Source organism: Apis laboriosa, unplaced genomic scaffold (assembly GCF_014066325.1).
Source record: "Apis laboriosa isolate Shangri-la unplaced genomic scaffold, ASM1406632v1 scaffold21_cov150, whole genome shotgun sequence".
In the NCBI taxonomy this organism is placed as follows: Eukaryota; Metazoa; Arthropoda; class Insecta; order Hymenoptera; family Apidae; genus Apis; species Apis laboriosa.
The window spans coordinates 3,024,411-3,051,673 of record NW_025222365.1 but is presented as its reverse complement, the minus strand read 5'-3'; the positions used below and the strand labels follow the sequence as shown (position 1 = coordinate 3,051,673).

The 27,263-nt window shown below is 38.1% G+C and overlaps 1 protein-coding gene across 1 annotated transcript in view; it reads left to right on the top strand.

Moving 5' to 3' along the window:
- LOC122712893 (suppressor of lurcher protein 1) overlaps window positions 1-27,263 on the top strand; it is a 253,862-nt gene that overhangs the window by 207,642 nt on the left and 18,957 nt on the right. Inside the window, exon 7 of the mRNA XM_043932894.1 lies at window positions 10,568-10,758. Coding sequence (XP_043788829.1) covers window positions 10,568-10,758 — 191 coding nt within the window. The remainder of the gene's footprint in view (window positions 1-10,567; window positions 10,759-27,263) is intronic.

Below are 27,263 nucleotides of genomic sequence, written 5' to 3'. Positions count from 1 at the left end.
TTTCCTTTTTATTAAATTTTTTAATCTAAAGTAGTAACGAACAACGCGGCTAATCCCTTAAAGCTGCTACGCTTTTAAAAACAATCGCGATACTTTCTTCGTCGGAATTAGCGCAAGCTCGCTAATTTCCAACCGGTTTTTCGCCTCAATTTACTTACGCTTCTCGTATTTACATACGCGAGATACAATCCATTGTTGTTTTTACGTTAAGCTGAAATATTAAACGAAACGTATAATTAAAAGTCGAGAATTTATCATTGAAACAACTGTATCAGTTTACGTTCATATATAATTCCTGGATAATCCTCGTATCGAGCAAAATTTGTAGGTAATAGGAAGAAATATTGCTCCGATATCTTTCCAATTACGAAAATATTTTCGCAATCACTAATAATTTTATATTGAAATACGAAAGAAAGAGAGAGAGAGAGAGAGAGAGAGAGAGAGAGATCTGATTTTTAGAGATATTTGATCGATCAATTTCTAAACCAAAATTTAATTACGATATTCTATTCGATACTCGTGATTATATTACGCGAAATATATTGTTAACAATCAAAGCTGATTAATAGATAAATCCGGGAATGAACTCAAACATTAATTCCGCGACAATGAGAATTTTAATAGCGAATTAATAATCTAATTGATAATTAAATTCGATCGTTAATTAAACTGATTATTATTATCATTATTATTATACTCTCTAAATAATTTGCGCAAATATTTCGATCTCGACTAAACAATAGCTTAACAATAAAATAGGAAAAGTCTTCGCCCAAATCTCTTTCCTTCCATCTTCGAACGTCTGCTTCCTCTAACCTTTCCCGTTGGACAAAACGAATTAACAACGCGGCACAATTTATATAATATATTATATTATATTTATATAATATTATATAATCGAACATATCGAACTAAAAGTTAAAATTTCGAGAAGAACGAATCCGAGTAATAATAGATAACGGGAATGTTGGGAAACGGGCGAATAGGACGAGTCGAATAATCAATTTCCATTCAACTGATTTATCTCGATTAGACATCAAAGCGTGGAAAATAAGTTTCCCAAAAAATAGATAGAAACACAGATCTCCCTTTCTCCCTCTCCACCCCCCTTCCCCCTCTCTCTCTCTCTCTCTCTCTCTCTCCATTAACGAAAATAGGCGGGGATATCGGAATCGCTAATTGTCCTCGTCGAAAGATTAGACGCCGATTAATTCTCGCCGATAACTTTTAGCAATCAGCGTAAGTGGCGAGGGAAAAAAAGAAAGAGAGAGAAAAAAGAAAAAAGGAAAGAGAAAATGGTGGACGACACACGGTATCGTCCGCCATCGTATATACGCGCAACCCTTTAAACCGTGTGACTGTGTGCGCGATGGATCCTCCTCCCCTCCCCCCCCCCCTCCTCCTCTCCAACGGTCGCGAAATCGATCACAACTGTCGGTTCCCGTGCTTTTCACACAAGGACAAGCGGAGAATTCCGGGAACGTCCGATCCCAACAACGAAACGAACTCGTCGATCAATCGGCGCCGCCTAATGGCGGAATTCGGCCATCGCCACTCCTCGATCCCACTCCCGACGAAAATCGTATTCGAAGGCGCGCCCGAATAACGTTGCACCCGCCTCGTGGCCAAATTCCACGTCGCCTTTTGATTACACCGGGACGCGACCGGCTGCTGCTGCTTTCCTTTTCCTCCCCTTTGTACATCGGCGCGATATAACCAACGTTAAATCAACGTTTTCGAGAGCGCCGCTGGCGATTGTGTTCGCTTTTCGCTTTTCGAGGAAAAAAAAAAAAAAGAAAGAAAGAAAACACCGTAAAAGGATCGAGAAGATCGAATTTGATCGCCGACCTCCTCGAGATCTCTTTGTCGGATTATTGGCTTTGGTAAAAAAAAAAAAAAAAAGTAATGGATATTTCTCTTTTTCCTTTTCTATCCACGCGTTTTATTTTCTTTATCGACGGCGCGGAAAAGATTCCCCTTTTTTTCTTCTTTTCAATCTCGCGTCAAGTAGCGCGCGATCGGTAATCGTTCGCCGCCCGTCTGTGAAATAGCGGCCGTTATATCAGACCTCGTCAATTTCGTTAAACAGGGAGGAAGAGGAGGGGAAAATCGTGCCATAAATCTAACTATTAACTGACCCGTCAGTCTATTAACCCACGTGCAATGGAATCACGTCACGCGTGTGTGTATGTGTGTGTAATTCTCTTTTCCATCATCACGATTCAAAACCGAGCACGACGTTTCCCTTCCCAAACGATCCCATCGTTTCTAATCAACTTTCGAATCGGTTTCATTATTATACATCCCACGGTTATCGAACAAGGAGCCGCCAGGTGATCCAGATTTTCGTGTTTTCTCGCGATTGCCTCGTATTAGGCGAATCAGAAACGGAGGAAGGAGAGGAGAAACAGCGATCGTCATCATCAGGAAGGAAGGAAGGAAGAGAGGGCGCTCGGTTAGGAGGATGGCATCCGAGGAATGCTTTCCTGACAACGGCAATTGCGATTGGTCATCCTCTCGTTCATTTTCCACGTGCCTGACCTTAAACGGTGTTTAATTGCCGCTGGCACGTTTCATCGTGCGGTCGCTCGGGCAACGTTGCCTTAGCCTTGCGTAATTGTTCCTATTGCATTTCGGACGAAAATCGAGATAATTCGCGCGCTCGAGCGAACGAATAAATGATTAGTCGAAAGGAAGAATATCTTTTCACTCGTCGAGAGATTATTTTTCCTCTGGATCGATCTCTCTCTTTTTTCTTTTTTTCTTTTTTTTGTCTAATTTTTCCACCTCTTTCTTTCCTTCTCTAACAAAATTAAGTTTGAAAAATTTAAAATTAATGTAGAGGGGTAGGAGTAATTAATAAATCGTGGTTGGTTCTCGCGAACTTGTCAACGTTGTTGCGCGGCTCCCTTTCGACAGATGCCATTGTTAACATCGTGGAAACAACAAATCGAAAATTACGATTCGTTTATCGTTGAAATAATTTAACGATCATTGATATATATATTCTTTTCTTTTCTTTTTTTTTTTTTTTTCTTTTCTTTTCTTTCTTACGTAAATTTTATCGCGAATTAATCGCGTAATGGAGTGGGAATTTGTGCGGGGGAGGGGGGGAGGGGGCGTGTAATTGCCGATATTGAGCGAGATGAACGAAATATGATTAACACGGTGCGATGAAAAGTTACGTTAATAGAAAATCTGTCGATGAAATCTGTGACAAATTCTTCTCAGAGTCTATTTCTTCGGAAATGGAGCGCAATTTTATGGAGCGCATAAACCGTTGGCCGCATGTTCGAAACGAGTTATTAGTTTTCTCGTTACTTTGAAAATTTCATTTAAAATTAAGTATGGAAATTAGTCTGGTGTTTTTTTTTATTTTTTTCTTTTCTTTCTTTCTTTTTTTTTTTTTTTTTTTTTTTTACAACCAACAATGAACCGTCTAATGAAAGTTCTTTGTCCGAGATAAAATGGGAAAAGGGAAATTGTATTTTTTTCAACGATGTTTATTGCGCGGTGGTAAATAAATTTGTCCTCAAAGCCAATATTCGGGGCCGGAATTAAAGGTAAAATTCGAAAAGCGATAATTTTATCAACAGCGGTGAAACTGAAAATGTAATTCGGTAACAATTTTCGATCGAATTTTCTACATCGGTTTATTTAAATATAAAAAAAAAAAAAAAGAAAAGAAAAGAAGCAAGAAAGAAAGAATATCACTCCATATTTTATTCTCCGCCTTTATGACGCGACAGTCCGCGGAATTGGACGAACGATGGATCGAAAAAACCGCGCGTTTAGATAAGAAAAGATTCCTATCAGAAACGTATCTCGCCAGTTCTTGGATTAAACGAAACAAGGAAACGAGCTGTGCAAACTTCCCGCGCGTTATTTATTACTCGGCTTCCAATAAATTCGCTGTGAAATACGCTACAACGTATTGATGCTATATGATGCGAGATTTATTATAACAACTATATATATATATATATATAGAAACAAAACGAAAAGAATACGTTGTTACGTGCGAGCCACTGTCGTTTATCCCGGTGTATGATATGCGCACAATCTATGGAAGCGTTACAGATTGAAATGCAATGAATAGAATGGCGAGGCCCGTAACCGACATCTGATTTTCCTGGCCAGTTTCCTTCCAATCATCCGAGTGGATTGGTCGAAATTTTCCTCCACTGGTCGCGCATTCCAACATACGTGCACACGCTCCGTTTCCGTCCGTTCCGAAATACGTTCATATTGGGCGACACTAGCGACACACCCGGCATAAACGGCGACACACCGTTACGCGAATGCGATGCGGGACACGATGATATTATTGTTTACATCGTCGCTACAAAGTACGTGCCGTTACTTTGAACCTCGAAATTTCCCCTCCGATAATAATTTGGATAAAGCATGGGATTATCGGGGAGAAAGGGAGAAAAATAACGGGGCGAATAGAAAATACGTTCGAAGGGGAAAAAGATAAAATGAACGAATAAATAAATATACGTCGAAATTCTCGATATTATCGCGTTAAAACATTTCTGTTGCCCCGCACGACGAGACCGTATTAAAACGTTTTCTCTTTGCCGCAATGAATCGTGATAAATTGTGGAACGGTAGGAATAGAACGAGGCGAGAATTTAAATGGTATTTGAACGAATTTTTCTACCACTCGTGCACTCGTTTTACACGCGCATACATCGAACGCGATATTTTACTCGTTTCACTCGCATTATTCATTTCGCGTTATCCGTGTATTTTAACGACATATTCCAATGCGGGAATGGATCTAATAGGTGGCAAATTCGAATTTACGACGCTGGGCTACATTGTACGTAGATTGTAGGCGGATAACATAACGCATAAATGTTTGGAGAAGGTATTAAATATTTATTAAATGTAATTATGATTTAAATATTTATGGTATATCGTGCGTATAAATTAACCAGTGAGATATTAATTTAGATGAAGTATACGCGCGTACACGCGTGTTTCGTTTCACTTTGTTCCTTCCTCGAAATATATTCTCTTTGTTCGAGGCAAAAAAAAAAAAAAAAAAAAAAAAAANTAGTCGTAGCGAGAGATACGCGATTTTAAGTGTAAATTTATTACCGTGTCAAAATTTAAATAAAAATAAGATCGTACGAGATTTTTTTGGGGGGGCGGAAGAGAGGAGTTGTACATTCCCTTCTTACCCTTCGTATATTCTTTATTTATCGTTACGCTTTGTATTTACCGACAGAAACTGACAGAATTCGTGAAACAATTTATGAAAGGAACGTAGGTATAAAATCACGTAAAAATAACATTTGAAAGCATTCGTAAATGCAACAACATATATTACGTATTATACGTATAAATCTCGCTCAACGCTCGAAAACACCTTTATATTCCGAGTTAAAACGCGTTTTGTTTTATTCCCTAAATTCGACGTTCAAATCACGTGAAAGCATTTTTATTGTAAAAAAAAAATCAAGATTCCCCTCCCTCCAATATTTTTTCTATTCCTCCTTTTTAAAATCGATCGAGCTAATATCTGCTAGATATATATATATTTTATAATAAGATATATCCAGAGATGATCCATTCTTCTCCGGATGCGAAAAATTTGTCGAAAAATATCCCCTATCCGAAAATTTTCAAACAATTTATTACCGGCGAAATTTCTCGCAGCGTCGCAACACTCGCGCCCTAAAAAAAAAAAGAAAAACAGGAAAGAAAATTCTCCATTAATTCCAGAACTACGTTCCCGAGAAAGAAGAAGTGGCTTTAAAAGAACATCCAGTATCCAGGGAGCGCGATATTTCTCGCGAGGGAAAAAACACGCGACGAAAGGGGTGGAAGGGAGCGAAGAGGGTGATAAAAACGAATGAAAAAGAGGGAGGAGGGAGAAGAAAAAAGCGGTGAGATAGAAAGGGAGTAATGAAAGAACGGAGAAGAGACACGACGAAACACTGCAATTTCCCCCTCCTTTCCTTTTCCTTTTCTTTCCTTTTCCTTCTCGCAAGGGTCTTACGGAGGGAAAACGAAAACGAAAGTCACGCTACACGGTGATTGAAGTACATACAGTCGAGTTATTGGTCCGAGTTTTCGAGTCGGTCGGCGGGAGTGGGTAGCTGAGTGGGGCGTTGAATATGAAAATATGGAGGGGGATACGCGTCTTGTCTTCTTCGTTTCTAACGGGACGTGAAATCAGTAGCGAATGGAAATACACGTGCGGTCCCACAGGTGAGGCTTCCTTTGTCGGAGGAGATGAAAAGTTTTCCCATTGAATATGTTTTATGCCACGCGTTGGTGGCGCGCGGCCATCCACGTATATATCCAGAGAATTGCGGATAAATATGAAAGCGGAGAGAGAGAGAGAGAGAGATACATTCTCAAAGGGGGGAACACGGTGAAGGAATAGCTTTCCTTCCTTTCTTCCCTTTTTTACGCCGATATATTCTGAAAAATGGCGCGCTCGAACTCGAGGGACTTGGGCAGTTGAAAGGGTAGAATGGTAATTAGCTAAATTAGAGGGATCACCTCTAATATACGGTCGATTATTATATATTATATATTATTATATATTCCATAACCCTGTTTCAAATGATTGAAGACATTTCTCGACGGATTCTCGTGCTTCGATCGTTAAAAAAAAAAAAAAGGATCTCGACCGAAGCGCGTCATCTTTAACCCGGAACCTTGTTTTTATCGTGAATTTTATTAGCATCGAACGAGCTAGTAGGATCGCGCGCGATCTCTCTCGAGGTCATTTTGTTCCTTGTGACGATGAAATCGAATGAGAGGAAGAAGAAGAAGAAGAGAGAGAATGCTTGTGGGCCGAGCATCCAAGTTGAAAGAACGAAAAAGGAGGAGGGGAGGAATTAACTGGCAGCAGTAGAATTATTTCAATTCACTGTCGTTTAATTTTCACGTTCGTTATTAATGCATCCCTGACATTCATTCCGCGCATACAAATCGTGTCGTTAAAAAGGAAGGAAGAGGAAAAAGAGGGGAGGATACTTTGCGATATATATATATATATATATATATTTGAATACGCTCCTTTTAACGGTATGATAAATCCCTCTACGAAAGAAAGTTATAGATCTTTTGTATCGTCGTTTTTACCGGGATTGCGCAACATTCATACTTATTATAGCCGGTTCAGCGATCCGCGAGGCGCGAAAATTTAGTGGCTTCTTCGAGTATGATTCAAATACTGCCCGTTTCGTTGCCCGTTCGACCGTTTCACTTTAACGAACTCTCTCCGATTTCTAACGATCGCGAGCGTTAATATAAACGACCGGTTGGCGATATGAATCGAGCCATTTCCCACGTTTCGAGAATTCGAGAAAATTTCGGGGGAAATGGAATTTAGATTTTACGTCTAGGTTTCGATAGGAGGGATAAGATATAATAGTCTCGGGAATAATTTTAGCATAGATCTCTGTTTTCTCTTCCTTCGATCATCATTTTGCTCGCAAACGGTGGAAAATTTAAAATTCCACTATCATTGAATAATAGTTGGATAATAGTCTCGAGGGAAACGACATAAAAGAACAATTTCAATTTTTATAAAACTTATAAAGAGCGGCGTCGAATTAATTAAATAGAATCCCGAGCGACGTTGTTTAATTAACGATAATCCCAGAGAACGAGATATATATATATATATATATATATATATACATGTATATATGGTAGAAATAAATCGAACTAAATAGAACGTCCGTCTATTCGTTTTATCGTGTCGTCCGTGTTGAGAGTCAACCTCCCCCTCCCCTAAAGCGTTGTCCACATTTTACGATACGCGTGTGTATTTATGCGAATGCGAGGAAGGAAGGGGAGAACGTGGCATTGCTAATGCATATGAAAAAGATCGATCGAACAACGCCACCGGCCTGTTTCGGCATCGTATCGAAAAACAATTTGTACAACAACGGAGTTACTCCAACGGAGTACTTTAAAATATTACACCCGGTTTACGGGTGTTTCAACACGTGGGTGTGAGTATTTCTCTCGTCGAAACATCGAAACTTTCGCGCGCCTCGACCAAGCTTTTTTTTTTAAACGTTTTGAAAAAGATCCAACTTTATTAATTAAACGGATGTGCGGATTCGAAGGAGAGCCGATTTTATTTCAATTCGTTTCGAAACGAATTAAATTATCATTGCTTTATCTTAGGCTCCAAACTTTGTACTCGTAGTTTTATTTTATTTCTTTCTTCTTTTTTCTTTTTGATAATTCGAAATAAATTATCATTGATTTCTCTTAGGTTCCAAACTTTGTACTCGTAGTTTTATTTCTTTCTTCTTTTTTTCTTTTTGATAATTCGCTCGAAATAAATTATCATTTATCTTAGGTTCCAAATTTTGTACTCGTAGTTTTATTTCTGAATGATAATTTCTTTCTTCTTTTTTTCTTTTTGATAATTCGAAATAAATTATCATTTATCTTAGATTCCAAATTTTGTACTCGTAGTTTTATTTGTGAATGATAATTTCTTTCTTCTTTTTTTCTTTTTGATAATTCGAAATAAATTATCATTGATTTCTCTTAGGTTCCAAACTTTGAATTCGTAGTTTTATTTCTTTCTTCTTTTTTTCTTTTTGATAATTCGCTCGAAATAAATTATCATTTATCTTAGATTCCAAACTCGTAATACTTTTAATTATTTCTAAATGATAATTTCTTTCTTCTTTTTTTCTTTTTGATAATTCGCTCGAAATAAATTATCATTGCTTTCTCTTAGGTTCCAAACTTTGTACTCGTAGTTTTATTTCTGAATAAAATGATAATTTCTTTCTTCTTTTTTTTTTTTTAATAATTCGCTCGAAATAAATTATCATTTATCTTAGGTTCCAAACTCGTAGTACTTTTAATTATTTCTGAATGATAATTTCGTTCTTGTTTTTTTCTTTTTGATAATTCGAAATTTAGAGAACGAAAACGGGAGAGTTTTCTTAATTTCTAAATGCTTTCAATGAACTGGTATTACGCGGAGTGTACAAGCACGCAATTTAGGATGGTTGTACATGTTCCTAATTTTGGGGGAACCGTTGCCGCAAGTCCTAAAACCCATTACTGATCAGATCTGTTCGAATCCGGTATACACGAGTTTACAATGTGTTGATGAAAATCCGAGATCTAATTAAAATTTCAAATTTCCTGCAACTAGAACAAAATTATCGGACTATTTCATAAACGATATTTCCCTCGCATATTGTAATTTTAATTGATAATCGTGTCGTTGGTATTCCACGAATAACGTATCATCCAGAATACAAAAGTAACGGTTCAAATATTTTTTTTTTTTTTCACCCCCAAAAAGATGATCGTCGTTGGTAATACATTTGTTGTTATTTAATTTTATATCGAAATCGAAAATAATCAAAGTGTAATTATTATTCGCGTACGTGTAAATATAATTGATATTGATCGAAATTATTATTATTACCATTAATAGCATTAATTATCGGGACAACAAAGTTTGATTATAATGCGTTTAAATGAATTGAAATATCACGAAGCATCGTTGGAATCGATAAACACGTAATTTGTGTTCATCGAAATATAAGTATAAACGAATACAGAAAGAAATGGGCGAGGACGAAAAATTTTAATTTCCAAAAAATATTTTCTGAAAATAGATAATACTGTAGTTGTTTATCTTATAAATTCGTTTTAAACGCAAATACGATATTATTTACCTTATAAACTCCGTGTAAATACAATATTTACATTTACATTTGTAAATTTATTCGAAGATAAACACCAAAGATTAAAAATATTTACCGTCTTTTTTTAACGAAACGAACGACTCTAAAATTTCGTACGATAATTACAATATTTATTTTGCGATATAGAAACGATGCTCTCGATGTGCAGCATAAAAGAATATGCAATTGCTCGTATCTTGTACGAGCAAAATTTCTACGAAAAATATTCCATGCATTTAAGTAAAATAAAAATTATTATATTTCTAACTGTGGCCACGCACACAGTAAATGATCGGCATAATAACATAGGAAAAATATAAAACGATCCAAATAAAAAAAAATACGGTATAATAATTCTTTCCTTTCTATTTTCTAATTTAAAATATAACTCGATTATATCTCTCATATCCCATAATATATATATATATATATATATATTCTGGGCACAAATGATGGAGATAAATGGGAAATATCGTCGTAAATTAAATTCTTGGCCATTGTCGTTAACAACATTTGCGAACTCGATTTTGCGAACGTTCGGCGTTGTTGCAATTTTGCAACGATGCCAATTCGCTTATACCTTGTTTTCACACTCACGAAGGCAACAAACTATTCCGGCTAACAATTGGTGCATCGGTCCATCTCATATGCAATTTTACCCAATTACGGTAATCGATGATAATGAACGTTGTCAATGTTACTCGGATGATGTATCGCGTGTTACGTTCATTTACTGGAATAATAATAATAATTCAGCGTAATCGTAATAATTATCATAATCTCGTCTACTTGTTCCTCCTTTATCGAAATACATATATATTTCCTTTCGCTATAAATCGCCTCCCCTTTCTCGAAATTTGCAGATGCGAGGGCGTGGACTCCTTGATGGCGTACGTGCACATAGACAGAAAGAAGGAGAAAATAGATTCGTTCTGCGGCGAGAAACCGGCACGGCCTATCATGAGCAACGGACCACGTCTTTCTTTGGAATTTAACGGCATCACGTCATCCCGCCAGTCCCCAGGCTTCAAAGCTGTATATACCTTCACGGAAAGTGAGTAGTAGAACGATTTCTATTTCCTTTTCTCACGCGTCCATCCACGACAGACGTATTTTATATTAAAACGGTAAACGTCTTGTCCTCCATATATCGACCGTTCGCTTCAGGCCAACTTCACTCGAGACGATTGTTCGCCGAATTTACTTACAATTAATAATTGAAATAATTTTCACGCCCAAAATGAAACTTGTTTTATATTTTAAATTTTAATTTTAAATTGGTATCGGTTTATATATTATTATATTATATATATATATACTATATATTATTATATATTATTATATATATTATATATAATATTTTTAACCATAAAGAGATCGAAGAAAATTAAGGCGAATTCTTACACCGTAAACGGCCCAGGAATTTATTCGCAAATAAAGAAATCGTAAATAAGTATCGTTATCGCAGTTCGATCCAAATGGTCGCCTCTCGAGCGCAAAGGGTTAATATATTATATGTGACAGTTTTGACGTACCGTAGGATAAAATTATCTATGCCAACGATTACGCGTTACATATGTACGCGGTCCATTCAATCTGAATTCTATGATTAATTATCTGTCGCGCCATTACGATTAGCCTTCGAAATCACCGTTCCAGATTCGAATAATGATTATACTTGATATCGAGCGATATCTGAAGAATGATACCTTTTTTTTTTTTTTCTTTTCTTTTAATTTTGAAATATATATATAATACGTAACGCGATTCGATTTTTTAATATCGACCTTCTTCTTTGTCCCATAAGTGGTTATAAAATAAATCCTTTAAATTTACATTCGAGTTTTAACCTTTATTAACTTGCAGAAATTGCTCCACTTTCCGAGAAATGTATTTCAAATCGTTATCCACTCGAAACGTTCGATCCCCTCGTAAATTATTATCGGAATATAAAGTAGTAAGTGCATCTCTCGTACATCTTGTTTGCGTGAATATATTGATCCGTGTTACTGCTAATACATTTATACCAACATTGGGTCAATGGGTGATTTGATTTCTTCCAGCTAGATCATTTTATCCCATTTAACGCGATCTCTTCTTTCTGATTTTAAATTTTACGTTCATATATATATATATATATATAATATACCAATCACGATTCTTCCAACGAATCGAATATATTCAAATCGAGATCGCGCGGCTTTATTCATTTCACCCGCAAAAACGTCACGAAGCTCGTTCATCCGTGCGTCGAATTAAATTTTCAGGATAATCGCAGCGCGAAATAATGTCCTCGTAACGACTCTTATTTGTATTCGTTTCGAGAACAAACGTTTAACGAAATTTCAACGTTTTTGGAGAGGGGGGATATTAAATTCGATCTTAAAACAGGGCAAGATCGCCCAATGTAGAACGATTAAGAATCGTTTCATTAGGAAAAGTGCTTCCTACTTTTTCCAAACGCGTTTAATTTCCAGTAAAATTTTTATCGAGATTTATATCGAGAAGTGGGGGGCGTGTCTCGAACTCTCGTTTCGTTTCTCGAATTTTTCTCTCCCCTCCCTTCAATTTCGCGCATATTTGCTCTTAAAACCAAATTACAACGTTCTATCGCTCTTCGATACACATATTCCCGGATACGAAGAATTCCTACTTCCTCCCTCCTCTCTCTATTATTCAAACTCTCTCCCATTTCTCCCCCTCCTCATTTCTAATTCACCACTTTCCTCCAGAGGAATAAAGGGAACTTCTCCACTTTTACTTATTTTCCACAAATTTCTTCCTCCTTCCTTTATCCTCTCCTTCCTCTTTCCACCCTTCCTTCTTCTTCTTCTTCTTCTTCCCTAGTAACAAATTCGGATATATCAGTCATATATATCGTCATAAATCGGTTCGATGTAAGGATAGACGATACGCATCATTGAGAATAAGTTATCTGGATATTTGGTGTATATATATATATATGTGTGTGTACATACGCGTTCGAGACGGTGCATGACGTACGATCTTATACGTATATGCGTACACACACGCGTGTCTGTTGCATGCACCACGGTGGTCCTTTCTCCTACGCCCCGTCAAAATTTCAATTTCCGTTGAGCATTCTATCTCGTGATGGCAATGTGTCTCTCTTCGTGCGGCCGTTCATCATCCGCAGCCGAGGCTCAGATTGCGCCGTACACATGCCCCCGTCGAACAAATGGAAAGGGCGCGCGAGAAAGGGCGAGATTCGAAAAAAAGAGAAGAGAAGAGAAGAATTATTCCTTGGATTAATTAGAAATTAATTAGAAATTAGAAATTAGGGTTTCGTCGCGTTTTCTTCTTTCTTCGTTTTTATGTTATATCTTCTTCTACAGTTTCCATAGATTCTTCTTTATATCGAGATAAATTACGTAGATAGGTAATTTAGGTAGGTAGATTTTGGATAATCGAATGTATCGATACGTTATCCAATTAGAAATTAGCTTATATGATGCCTCTAGGCTTTTGAACGTTTACAGTCTGTGTGTAGTTTATTACGTTGATTACACTTGTTAATATTGCCGAGTGTGATTTCTGATTTGCAGATATATTAATCCGTTTACGAAAGAAGATTATTTTTCTTTTCTTTTTTCCTTTTTCTTTTCAGGCAAGCAAGTAATTTGAAAAGTATGATATAATCATTCGAAACGTGATATGATATGATATGTAATCGTGTGATACGTATTTATCTATTTCTTCGTAAAATTTCTCATTCTCGTTGTTTCATTGTTATATTGATCGAAGTTTTTCATTTCCTCTTGGCTGCGTATCTTTCGTAATTATCCATCGTCTGGCTTTCACAAGATGCGCCGTGGATTGGTGTAAATTAAAAATGGAGTAGAGATGAAAGGGAAGAAAAAGAAGAGATTTATATTTATATATTATATGTATATAAAAAAAATTTTTAAATATTAAGACGCCATTTTGAACGACAAGTTTTCAAAATCTACGCTAAGATATCTTCTATTTGGAAGGATCTGATATTCAAATTTCTCAAAATGATACTAATTTCCTAGTACTTTTGAATCTTGTATATCGTTAAAAAATATTACACACATTTTTCCGTCAATTTCCCGCCGATATTTTTCATAAACATTGTGCAAAGTGTATAAATTTAAGCGACATTAAATTTTCAAATCCATCGTAAGGATTTGGTGTTGAAATATCTCAAAATGATACTAATTTCCTAGTATTTTTGAATCTTGTATATCATTAAAAAATATTATTCTACTAACAATATTTTTGCGTCAATTTCCCTCGATATTTTTCATAAACATTGTGCAAAGTGTATAAATTTAAGCGACATTAAATTTTCAAATCCATCGTAAGGATTTGGTGTTGAAATTTCTCAAAATGATACTAATTTCCTAGTACTTTTGAATCTTGTATACCGTCGTTAAAAAATATTATTCTACTAAAAATATTTTTTCAATTTTCCCCGATATTTTTCATAAACATTGTTCAAAGCGCAAAGTATAAATTTAAGCGACATTAAATTTTCAAAATCCATCGTAAGGATATTTTGTAAGATTTGTTGAAATTTTTCAACATATTAATTTCCTAATACTTTTGAACCTTGTATACCGTCGTTAAAAAATATTAATCCACTAGCAATATTTTTCCATCAATTTCCCTCGATATTTTTTATAAACATTGTGCAAAGTGTATAAATTTAAGCGACATTAAATTTTCAAAATCCATCGTAAGGATTTGGTGTTGAAATATCTCAAAATGATACTAATTTCCTAGTAGTTTTGAATCTTGTATATCGTTAAAAAATATTACACACATTTTTCCGTCAATTTCCCGCCGATATTTTTCATAAATATTGTGCAAAGTGTATAAATTTAAGCGACAATAAAAATAAAAATACAGGGAAAGAAAAAGCGCGTTCGATGGTTCAATTTCGTTTCCATTTCGTTTTTTCAAAAATATGTATAAATTTAAATTTTCAAAATTCATCGTAAGGATATCTTGGTAGGATCTGGATATTCAAATTTCTTACGAAAACTAATTTCCCCCGCAGTCTTTTGAATATACGCATGTATTCGGTATTAATTTTAACGGACAAATTTACCGTGTTAACCGTGTATAGCAACGCTATCTATATATATATACATATATATATATATATCGCTTGCGCACGTGTGCAAGCGCGTATTGTTGGCCAAGTTCCGGGGAAGTAGACACGGTTCCTATTATCGCGTAATTGAAACCCGAACAAACGGATTTCGAACGGATTCACAATGGCGGAGGGGAAGAGAGTGACGCGGCGGCCAAGTTCTTCGTTTGAGGCTCCCGAGTCAACGTTTCCCTCCTCTCTCTCTCTCTCTCTCTCTCTTCCCCCTCCGCTTCACAGAGAAACGAGCCACGTTAACGATAAAAAGTTTCTCTTTAATTGCTACGGTGGGATATCCTTCTGGGAAACTTCAAAGCTGGATATCGTCCGTGAAAAAGCCGTGGACTCGAGGATCGTTCATAACTGGATTTCCAGCTGGATAGGCCAGCGAACTCGTCGAAGCCATCGCCTAAATACAGCGGCGTTAATCTCGCGGCGTTGCCAAATCCTCGAACAATCTTTCGTCTTTCGGACGGACGTTAGGAAGATGGAAAGATCCCGAACGGGTCGAAAAAAGCGAAACGCTCGAAAATTTCTGATCGAAATATCGTATATCGTTCCCGGTACAACACCGGGTGCGTTTGAAAATCGAAATAAAATTGAAAACCGGTTAAAATTATCCGTGCGCCGGTCCCGACTCAAAGCATCAGTCGTCGCTACTACGAATCAATTTTTCAAACGCGACTCGCTCGCCCCCACCTCCCCTCCCCTCCCTCGAGTTTCCGTAAATTGACGCCGCGCAAGCCAGTGAATTTCCGCTAGCCGGAAATCTGGTCGGGGGATCCAGGGATTTTTGAAAAAACGAAATGGAAACGAAATTGTCCACCGAACGCGCTTTTTCTTCCCCTGTATTTTCATTTTTATTGTTCTCGGTTACCAAGTACAATTCCTAGCAGCGCGAACGGAATTGCTAATGCGCTAGTGCTGGCGCTCAACGGGAGTTGGGACGTAAACAAAATACCCCCTTTTTTTCTAAACGAAATATCTAAACGAGACAAGCGGAGAATTTAATTCGATCAAAAAGATCAAAAAAAGGGGCGGGGAATATACGCGTTTCGATATTTAACAGGAAGGAAGAAAAGAAATATCGATAAAAATAAATCCGTATGGAAAAATTCTTTCTTTCTTCGAATCTGAGTTCTTCGAATCTCCAAAGTTTTTTTCTCCCGAGACGAGAAGAGTTCGAAATTATGGAAATCGGGATGAACGGGCACGGCGCGACAAGTTCACGATTATGTCGCTTTTCACCGCAACCGGTTTACAACCGGCAAACATTTATCGCGGCTCGATCCCCGCCCTCTTTTCTTCCCTTTGGAAACCATTTTCCACCGCCCGCCTCGCTTCGAAATCGTAGAAATCACCCGCTCCCCCGCTCCTCTGTTCCTCGTCAACGCGAAACTCCATTTCGCCTAATCTGATCGCCGATATATTCCCCATATTCCTGTCGACGGGGACGTGTCGGGAAAGGAATGACTCATTTTCGCGGCGAGAGAAGTCGTACATCGTTCGTATTCGCACCACGTTGAATTCGAGAGGGACGACGAGAGCGTTAGGAGAAGGAGAAGGAGGAGGAGGAGGAGGAAGAGAAAGAGAAGGACGTCGTCCGTTCGGACGCCAAACTTTCGGAATTCTGGCGGAGGGGAGGGAGCGTAGATGGAAACTGATACCTCTAAACTAGGATATCGGCGTACTCTTGCCGACGTTTTTCGAAAACTCCAAGGAAGGGGTGATGGATTTACGAAGCTCCGCCACACACGAGAGAGAGAGAGAGACAAGAGTACAAGGACGCACGGTCGACGCGTATATCTCTCTCTCTCTCTCTCTCCCGCCAACGCAAGCCGCAGTTTTAACGTAACCTCGCGCATTTCGCTTCCAAACTTCGCCCTCGTTCGGATGCAATATTCCCGGCTTACTCCGTCTACCAGACCACCGTGCCTCTCTCCTCTCACGAGATTTTAATATTTCGTGGCAGGGCAGGGAAAAGGGGAAATACTGTTCGAATTCGAAGAGGGGAATTAAGGCGACTCCGCTGTTAACCTTAAACAACAACCGGAGCAGGGGGACAACAGCTGGAGAGAGGTGAGAAAAGGTAATCTCTTAAATAGAAACGTTCGTCGAATGGCGAGCGTTTCGCATTCGGCGGCCGTGGAATTATTCCGCGCGAATAACGAAACGAGGTGGCCGAATCGTTATCGTTGATTACAATTGCAAAGTTGGGGAAACGAGGGAGGGGGAAGGAGCGGCCAGACACTCGTGGAAAAGGAACGAACCGACCGACCGACGAGCGAAGGAAGGAAGGAAGGAAACGAAAGGAAACGAAAGGAAACGTCCTCCCCTCCTCTTCTCCTCTTCTCCCCTCCTCTTCTCCTCCTCCCCTCCTTCTCCTCCTCGACGCCGGAACTCGGTTACTACACACAGTAGTTGGCGAATCGGACGACGCGGATCTTTTGTAATGCAGATGACGCTCGGAGGACGATTTCTCCCCGGTTATGCCCCTCCCCCCGCGAAAGTGTGATAAACAGCCTACCTACCCGCACCTACCTACCCGCCCGCATCCCGGCCGCGGAAACTCGAGGAAACTCGTGGTCAAAGAGGTATCGGTTTCCAGCTCTCTACGAGTTCCCGACCCAACTCTCTGGCAAGACCAAGAAATTCCACCTATGGGTTGGGAGAGGAGAGACGTAAATTGCCGGCTCGGCTTATACACTTCGACATTCTTCAACCGGGTGGAGGGGAGGGGCCACGGGTATTATAAAAGTTCTTGGGAAACTTTATCAATTTAACGGATTCGCCGCGTGTATCAGGGGAGGAGGGAGGGAAAAAAGCTTCCACTCTCCTCGCCTCCCCTCCACCGCCGCCGCTCTTTCAATTACTCCTTCTCGCCGAGGAGTGAGAGAGCGCGGGATGCGCATTATGTATACATAAAGAGCGCAGGTTTTCACGGCCGACCGTGTTTAATTGATTAGACGATCTGTCTCAAGATATTCCCCTCGATCGGTTATATTATTTAACTTTAATTTATTTTCCACGATAATTGGAATAATTCAAATAGATGGTCACTTCGCTTCCACGTGAGTGATTTCCAACAAAAAGTGTGCGTGAGCTACGTTTCATATTTATTATACATTTTACGTTTATTACACATATTACGTTTATATTTATATTACAGGATTAGAACTTAGCCCCGTCCCAAATAAACCGAAAATAAAACTTTTTCCTCTTTTCATAAAATTATCAAATTTATACGCATATACGCATTATCAAGGAAAGAAAAAGAAAAGAAAAAAGAAAAGTCAAAGAAACTCAAAAAATAAAACTCGTCATCGTCGTCGTCGTCGTGGTGGTGGTTGGCTAGCGCGGAGAAAAAAATTGCCTCGTCGAAAATTTTCATTTCGAGCGGAAGGAAAGAGGAAAGGAGACGATGTTGTTTCGGGGGAGTCAATAACGTAAAAACGGCGCGTGATTTTTCCTTCCCGGTTGTTACGTTAAATATTTCACTTGCGAAAGAGACGGCGTCCATTGTTCCGTTCCGGGAGACCAGTTTTCGAGAGAAACTGACGCCGATTCTCCGTCCGTATGAATTCGATCGGAGGGAAGGGGTTGGCCTCGAGAATCCGATATCCTCCCGGCAAAGCGAGTTTTCTGAGGGAATGATCTTAAAAAATTGATGCCACGGCCCGGTTTTATCGCCGCGACGGGCCACTGAACGCGCCATTTTATTAGATCGTTCGCGTATTCTACAAATACGAAACGTGTACCGTGCGCACAAATCTCAATGCCCCCCCAACATTCCCACCACCGAAACACGAACACGTTGGGAAACGTCGAACAGGTTTCCATTCCGCGGTGTAAATTGTTCGTGGGGGGGAAAAAAAAAAAAAAAAAATAAATAAATAAAAGAAAAAAATTATTACCCGTGTCGATTTAACATTAATAAATAACTCGTATCCATGGATATCCGCGATATTCACGGGCCGCGTTGAAATAACATATTTCATTTACATTGGCTCGTAATTCAATCGAGTGAAAATAAGAATATAAATTCGTTTTCGAGATAAAAATGTTGGCTGGGGATAAATTTTAAGATCTATTCCCTCTTTCAGATAATTTATATATATGTATTTTTTTTTTTTTTTTTTTAGAAAAATTTAGTTTCAGATCAATGGTTAAATCGGGGAAAAAAAATATATAATAGCTATATGCTATATTTCTGTTATATTTGTAGCGTCGATCGCAAAGAATATTCGCGCGAACATTTTTTAGTCGGGTCGTGTAAATTTTCTACGCGCGAAAGACTATCTTTTTACGCGAAGTAAAGTGTTAGTGGAAATATAGCAGTTATATTTTTTTGCGAAAACTTTTATTGAAACGATATTTCAATGCCTCGTATCGCGATACCGGAAACTTTATCGTGTTTTTTTTTTTTTTTTTTCTTCGTTTATATTTCCTGTAATAGGAGCGAAAAAAAAAAACCACATTAACTTCATCGTCATCGAAGTATTTTTTATTTTTTTTTTTTTTTTTTCTTTCTTTTTCTCGTTAGCAATAAAAAAGGACACTCGATTCGTGATCGATTCTAATAAAGGATACATTATTTCTTCGTTATTTCTAAATCTTTCGAAATGGAACGAAACGCGAGTTAAAAAGCATTCGAGCAACTTTTTTGACCAACCGTAAATATAGATCTCAATTTATAGATATAGAGAACAAACACGAAACGAAAACTTATTTTAACTGGTTCTCCAAAGTTCGCGCCTCGAAACTTGTTGAAAGAGATACGCGTTTTGCGTAACGGGGATGTCAAAAGTTCTTTGCAAAAGAAGAAAATATATTTTCCACCCTCCTCCCTAATAAACGTTTTCCCCATTCACGTTATTTCGTTAAATAAACTTCTACTTTTCCACAACTTTTCCTCCTCGCCCGGATACATTAACCGCGTTAAATTTTCGTTCTATTGGCTTCGTTCTAACCGATTCGAACAAACAAACGATTGCCCCTTTTTCGCAACAACCCCAATTTTTCCCTCCCCTCCATTTTCTCCCCCGCGTTTAACCCTTTGCACTCGTATATATATTCGATAAGGATACCAATCAACTCGGAATTATTTCGAAAGGCTACCACCCATCAACTCGGAATTTTTTTTCATAATCGATCAAAAGGGAAATATTTTTATGCGAACGTAACATATAAATTAAAATTTCCGGTTTAGTAGAAAAAATTAGCAAATAAACATATTTAATCTGCGTCTCACACTCTTTTGAAATATGAAAATCTATGTAATATGTTAGGGACATCATATTTCTTGAAAACACGATTTTAATTAATTGTTAATAAATTTAATTAAATGAATATGTATTGTTCGTAAACCATTTCTAATGAATCGTTTTATATATGTATATAGTGTGATATATCAGCGAGGAGATATTCGAGGAGAATTTATTCGAATTATTATACGTCAAGATCGGCGCGTGATTTTTCTGAAGCTGAGATCTCGCGTTCGTCTACCAAATTTCGATCAGTTTCCCTCTCTTCCTTAAAAAAAAAAAAAAAAAAAAAAAGAACATTTCCAATTCCGTCGAGCTTCGATTTGTATTTGTGGTTTACGAACAATGGTGAATATCTAACGGTGAGATTTCGTTCATTTTTCGAAACACATTGGTATTGTTAATCGAGTCGAGTCGAATCGAAAGAGAATTATGCAAGTCACGAGAAAGTGGGAAGGGTTGAAGTTTAAGGGGAATGTTTTGTAAAGGGTTACGTAAGGCAATGTGACGAAACTTTTTATTATTTATTACGACGTGAGGCGAATCTGGAGAGGATTCGATGATTCGATTTCTGTTTGATTTATGGGAAGGGAGTGAAGAAAAAAATTCATTCCAATAATATTATTAATTACGAGTTTTTCAAAGTTGTTAATACATTAAGGCGGCATCATTGATTATCACGCAAGAAACGAGCAATAAATTTGGTAAATTTTTAAATATCGTTGCGAGTGAACGAATAATCTCTCAATTTTTCCAAACTTTGTAACGATACCATTATATCGTTACAAAATTTAAAGTTCATTGAAATTTTATTTCCGCTTTTATCATTGAACGCTTCATCGCACGCTTCAAATGTTCTGTAAACAGGCACGCGCAATTACGTATTATTAAATATACTCGTTCAACCAAATCCGTGCATTTTATTTCTCGTTTTCAACATATATATATATGTGTATAGAAATTTTTTTATAAATACGTGTTATCGTTTATCGTATCGTGTTATCGTTTGCTTTATTAAGCTTTATTAAATAATTATAATAAAAATACAAAGTTGGCAACATTTTTTAACCCTTTGCACTCGTATATATATTCGATAAGGATACCAATCAACACGGAAATTTTTTCGAAAGGCTACCACCCATCAACTCGGAATTTTTTTTCATAATCGATCAAAAGGGAAATATTTTTATGCGAACATAACATATAAATTAAAATTTCCGGTTTAGTAGAAAAAATTAGCAAATAAACATATTTAATCTGCGTCTCACACTCTTTTGAAATATGAAAATCTATGTAATATGTTAGGGACATCATATTTCTTGAAAACACGATTTCAATTAATTCTAAATAAATTTAATTAAATGAATATTATGTAATATTATCTGGCTATAATTTGACCCCAAATAATGTAAGATGTCGCCTATATGGCGACATACGAGTGCAACGGTAAAATATATAATGTCGCCTATATGGCGACATACGAGTGCGAAGGGTTGAAGCGCCTACAACGGCGGTATCCGCAAAAAAAAAAAAAAAAAGGGAGGGGAAAAAAGGCGGACAAATAGAGCAACAATGGAGGAATCTCTGAATCGCGAGGTAAAAACGACAAAGCTCGCTCGCGCCGGCCCTCCTGTCCCAGACATTCACACAACATCGAAAGCGAGTTATTCTTCCAGGTAATGCGAATGACATTGCACATTCCCGATTCTTTTCCTTCCCTTCCCTTCTCTTTCTTTCCTTTTCCTTCTCTTTTTCCACAAAAGGCCGCGCGTACACACACACACACACACACACACACACACACACACACACACACACACACACACACACACGCCGTCAAAGGTGAAACTTTGTTAACTGTCTGCAAGCAAAAGCCAAGGGTGGAGAGCGAGGAGAGGGTCACAGTGTCAGGCGGTGGGAAGCCATGCTGCGGTCGAACAAACAACCCCCCTTCTCCCTGTAATTTCCCCCTGTAAAAATGCACAAAGCGTGGGGAAAACGTGGGCGATCTCGTTACTTTAAACCTCCGTTCCGCCGGTGTAATCGAGGACATTGTTTGTTGCTTGCAAAACAACCGACTGTGCCGAAAAAAAATATGGTACGTGTGGAGAGGAGGAAGAGGAGGAGGAGGAGGAAGAGTGGCGGCGAGCAAATAGGGTGATTCCAAAATGAAAACCCGACCGCGACGATTCCCGAATGCGCGGGAAAAAGACATCAAACTCCGCCGAAACCGGCCGATATGAGCTTCTAATTTATAGCTCGGTTGCACGCCACCCCGTGTCGTTCGAAACGAAATGAGATAAAAAAAAAAAAAAAAAAAAAAAAACGATACGATCGTTCGCATAATTTCCATCTCTCTCTGTGATTTTTTTCCTTTTCGAATCGTATTATTTTTCGTATCGTTATTTCGTGTACATATTTTCGAGCGGAGCACGATATTTTCCTCTCTCTCTGGTCTCGTGGATAAAAACGTCGGGTGAACGCGCAACATCGTGTGTGGCGTATAATGTATATTAATTGAGGGTTGATATTAAAAAATGAAACGTTGAACCGTATTTATTAACACTGAAATTAATTCGCTTTTCGGTTTTCGAATACGTCGATACGTGGAAAATTTATTTATTTGTTGTTGGACATATAATTCGTTTGTCCTTATTTATATATATATATATATATATATATATATATATATAGCTTTGTTTTATTTTTATTTTTCTCTCTGCATATCTCGATAAGATGAAAAACGAAATTCCGAAATAAATTTAAACGGTGTGCGCGATATTTTAATTTTCCCGGGTACTTCACGTTTACATCGTGATTCGACGTAATAGAATTGTTTATTCGTTGATTCATTCGGCGATAACAATGAAATATCTTCCGCGCTTCGAATATGTTCCGCCGGCCTTTTAAATACGATCCACCCATTCTGTCACGTAGATCCTTCCCACGTGTTAATATTGCACATATTATAGATATTCGTGCCCCGTCTCATAAATAAAAAAATAACAGGTAGCGCCAATTTTATTCCACTAATATAATTTTCTGGAAAGGGTCGTTATCGTAATTTAATTTGCCGTCAATCGTCCATCGCGATGACATTTTTCTCCCGAGTTCTCTTGCCGAGTACAACCATCCACGTTTCGAAACGCGCCATAATTGAGAGAAACGCGGCTAAGGTAAGAAAGAGCGACGTCGTAAATCAAAGCATCGAGAACCGACATCGATCGATTGCCTCGCGTTCGAAATTCGCTTGGTGTCGCATTTCACAGAGTTTCGCACGATCAAAATAAATAAATAAATAAATAAATAAAAGAATTAAAATATCGTTTGATCCGTAGGTGATACGTAAAAATAATATAATTCGTTTATAATTATTAATCCTTACTTTCGAATTCAATTCCGATTCGATGCATAAAACTATGAATTGGGATAACGGATCGAAACGAATCCAATCCCTGTAAATTCATTGTGATCCATGAGAAGGAGGGGAGGAGAACACCAAAGGCGCCTACAAATAGCGCATAATCGCATTTAACCGTGAACACGCACGCGTGGATCAATATTTATTGCCTCTCGTCGACCCTTTCACACTTTTCAAAGAGGTTCTTCCCCCTCCTCCACTCGCTTTCATTTACACGTTTCGATGATAAAAGTATATATCGTTTCGAACTGCTACTATTCACTGCTTCCCTCCCTGAAACAACCGAGTATTCCCCTCTCTATTCTCCGATTCCTTTTGTTTTCTTCGAAAAAGTGAGGGGGGGGAAAAAATTTCCTCGGTTTTCGAGGAGAAAAATGCGCGTTTAAAGGGTACGCTCGAGGCGGCGGCCCGATGCCTGACTCGCGCTACTGCGCGCCTCGGCCAGCGCGCTACTGTGCTATTTGGGAACGACGCGCGCCTGTACGTTTGTCCTGTATATTTTATCGGGCGCGAGAGACACGGGACAAGGCCTGCGGAACGCATAACGATCCGCGAACGCGTGTATCGCGGCGGAGGCTCGAGTGGGAGAGGATGGAGGGTGGGGAGGCGAGAGCCTCTCCTCTTCCCCGTTCGGCTTCAACCGCAAATGAATATCCGATTGCTCCCTGCGCAGCGTACGCGTGTACACGTTGGTCCGCCGATACCTTTAATCGCGCGTTATCTTCCGCAACCTATCGACAAACGTCATAAAATCGAGCGAATGATTCTGTCGTTTCGAAAATCTCGAAATTCGAACGCCATTCGTCCCACTCTACATCGTCCCCTCCCCTCGACGCGCACGGATCGTTGCATCCTAATGCAAATGTTTGATCAACGGTACAAGATCGAATCGTTCAATTGTGTTTATGTATCGTTGCGTGTGTACGACTTTTGTACGTCGGGAAATGTTGAATCGAGGCGGGTCGTGGCGTATAATTATATACCGACCGAGGATCATTTCCAAAACGTTGATTCGTTACGACGGGGAACGATGATACGTTTTCGGTGAAAGATGTATTCGGGAAATGTTGGAAAATTTGTCCCTTTCGCTTGGAAATTTCTTCCCATTTGTCTTTTCGTTCCGTTCAACGAATAATTTCGCGTTTGTATAATAATCGGTTCGACTGAGTTGTTTCGACATTTGTACCGATCGTCGGTATAAAAGTAACGATTCCAAGATCGCTTTGCGACCGATCATATTTCAAACGGAATTTCCTCCAATTGTATCATTAAAGGGGATATTATCTGCAACGAAATATACTATTATCTTTTGGATTGACCAAACTCTCGTTAAATTTCTTTTTCTTCTTCTTCTTCTTCCTCTTCTTCGCAATTATCTTCCTTTTTATCGTTAAATACGATACAAGTTTTTATTTTATTTTCAAATTTATAGGTATGTTGTTGTTAAATCGTTGAAGAAATAACAATGGCACGATGGACGGATGTGTTTCGGAAATAAAAAGAGAAGCAATTTAAAAAGTGTAAAATCATAACGATCGAGGGAAAAAGTTTAAATATAAAACGCGCATGTCACGATTCGGATCACGTTTTTTTAAGGACGTTTTCTTAATTGCGCTACGTAAAAATGATTTATACCCATGAGGCCCCCACGTTTCAATTATAAATACGTAATGTAAATTTGAATCGACGCAATTTCGCCACGCGTTCAATGTTTTCTTTCTCTTCTCTTTCTTTTTTCTTTTTTCTTTTTTTCGAAACTGAGATTCGTAACTTTCCCAACTCGTTTCTTAATTTTTCATAGTACGTGTTGACGTCAAAAATTGAAGTGGCTGTTGACCCATTAATGTTTCGCTTCAAAAAAGTCAGTATGTTTCGTTTTATTCGAAACGCGTCGAGTCTCGTGGCAAAGCAAACGTGAAATTTTTAAACATTTACAAAAAGTACCCTCGTTACCCTTTCTTCCCGTTCAGCAATGAAATTCCTAAAATTTCCTTACCTCCATTATATTCCTTCGAACGAAAATAATTCACAATTTCTAAACAAATTTTGAAACCGAGCGTTTCATCACAAAATCCGTCTCAAAAATATTTTTGCCCAGAATTTTTTCCCTACGAACTATATATAGAATAGTAGCCAAATATACATGTATACATGCTTTTAAAAATCCTCCTGTTTGAATCCTTCTTTCCATACATTCTTTCTTTCTCGTTGCGGTGCGTTATCATTTCACTTTGCCACAATTATTCAAAAATTCTAACAGACCGACTTTTCTAAACAAACTAAAAAAAAAGAAAAAAAAAAACGGAGAAAAGATGTGATGTATCTCTTCGAGAAATCTGGTCGAAAAAAAAATTAAATTACCACGTCGGTTAACCGTCTTATCTGTTCGGGCCATCTGATTATCACGGACCACTCAAACCGTAATGGAATTGATTTTAGACGTTATCAGTTTCCCACATCGGGAATAATCAACCGTTCCTGCAGTATCCACACAGTTACTCCAACCCCTGAAATATGTAGTATATTACGCGTAAATATTTACAGTCTATCCAATCATTTGCGACAACAAAATTTACCAAAGAGACGCTCGTCGCTTTGTGGTCGCGATTCGCCTCGTCGAACGATTATCACCAACTGCGTCCCGTTAATTACGTGGAGGCGCGATTAATATTTGGAAAATTAAAAAAAAAAAAAAAATTAAAAAAAGAACGCAAACATCGCGCTGGATAATTTTTGGAGAAAACGATACTTTACATTTCCTCCCTCCTCTTACCCCTTATCGGGTAATTTTAATTTCGAATTTTTTTCCCCCGGGACGGGGGAGAAATTCGTTTTCCTTTCCTTTAATAAAAATATTTACAGGGAAAAGATTCCGTTGCAAATGAAATTTCAACGGAGAATCGCGTTATATACCCCCGAAGGTGCGATGAAATTCAATGAAAACTGGAGAGTTGTGAAACTTTCGTAACTTTCGTTTGCGCTCGTTTGAAATTTCAAATAAAAACGGGAAGCGTCTTTAAGTTTCTTTTTTTTCTTTTTTTTCTTTTTCGTTGCTTTGGCCCTATCTCGAATTTCACCCCCTAATTCCATCCAGATCGTATCATTCATGGATTTTCGTTCGTACGTGCGAAAAAAAAAAAAAGCTTCGTCCGCGCGACCATTTTTTCCATCCATCAAAATAATAACACGGAGAATTATCAAGGCGAATGGATTAAACTTTGAGCATTCATCGAGGTGCAATTTACTTTGTAGGAAATTATCGAAGCAATCATATGTCCCATCGAATTTCCAAATCAGTTCAAACTCCCTGCTTTGTCTCAAACCAATGGACAATGGAATATTCTTCCGTTCAAATCTCTCCGAGAATCGGAGCGTAAATTTGTCACAACCGAATATATCGAACGATGGATTACGAAATAAGCGTGCGTTACTACTAAATGGATTTTCACACCGGTGAAAATATGATAAATTTAAGCAATCTTGTTTCGGTGTGAACGACACGATAATTGCCCTCACAATTTACGCGCGAGCGTAATTTGTTATTGGCAAGTTGGGACAGTGTATTCGTATCGCCAATTTTATTCGTTTTTACCGATCCACTCGTTGCGAATCGCGCAACAGTTTCGTTCGGCGATCGATAACTAGGCAATTATTTCGCGTGCACGTGTTCATAACGCGTGTTTAAAGAAGTCGAGGAGAAATCTTCTATTATATATATATTGGGTTGTAGGAGA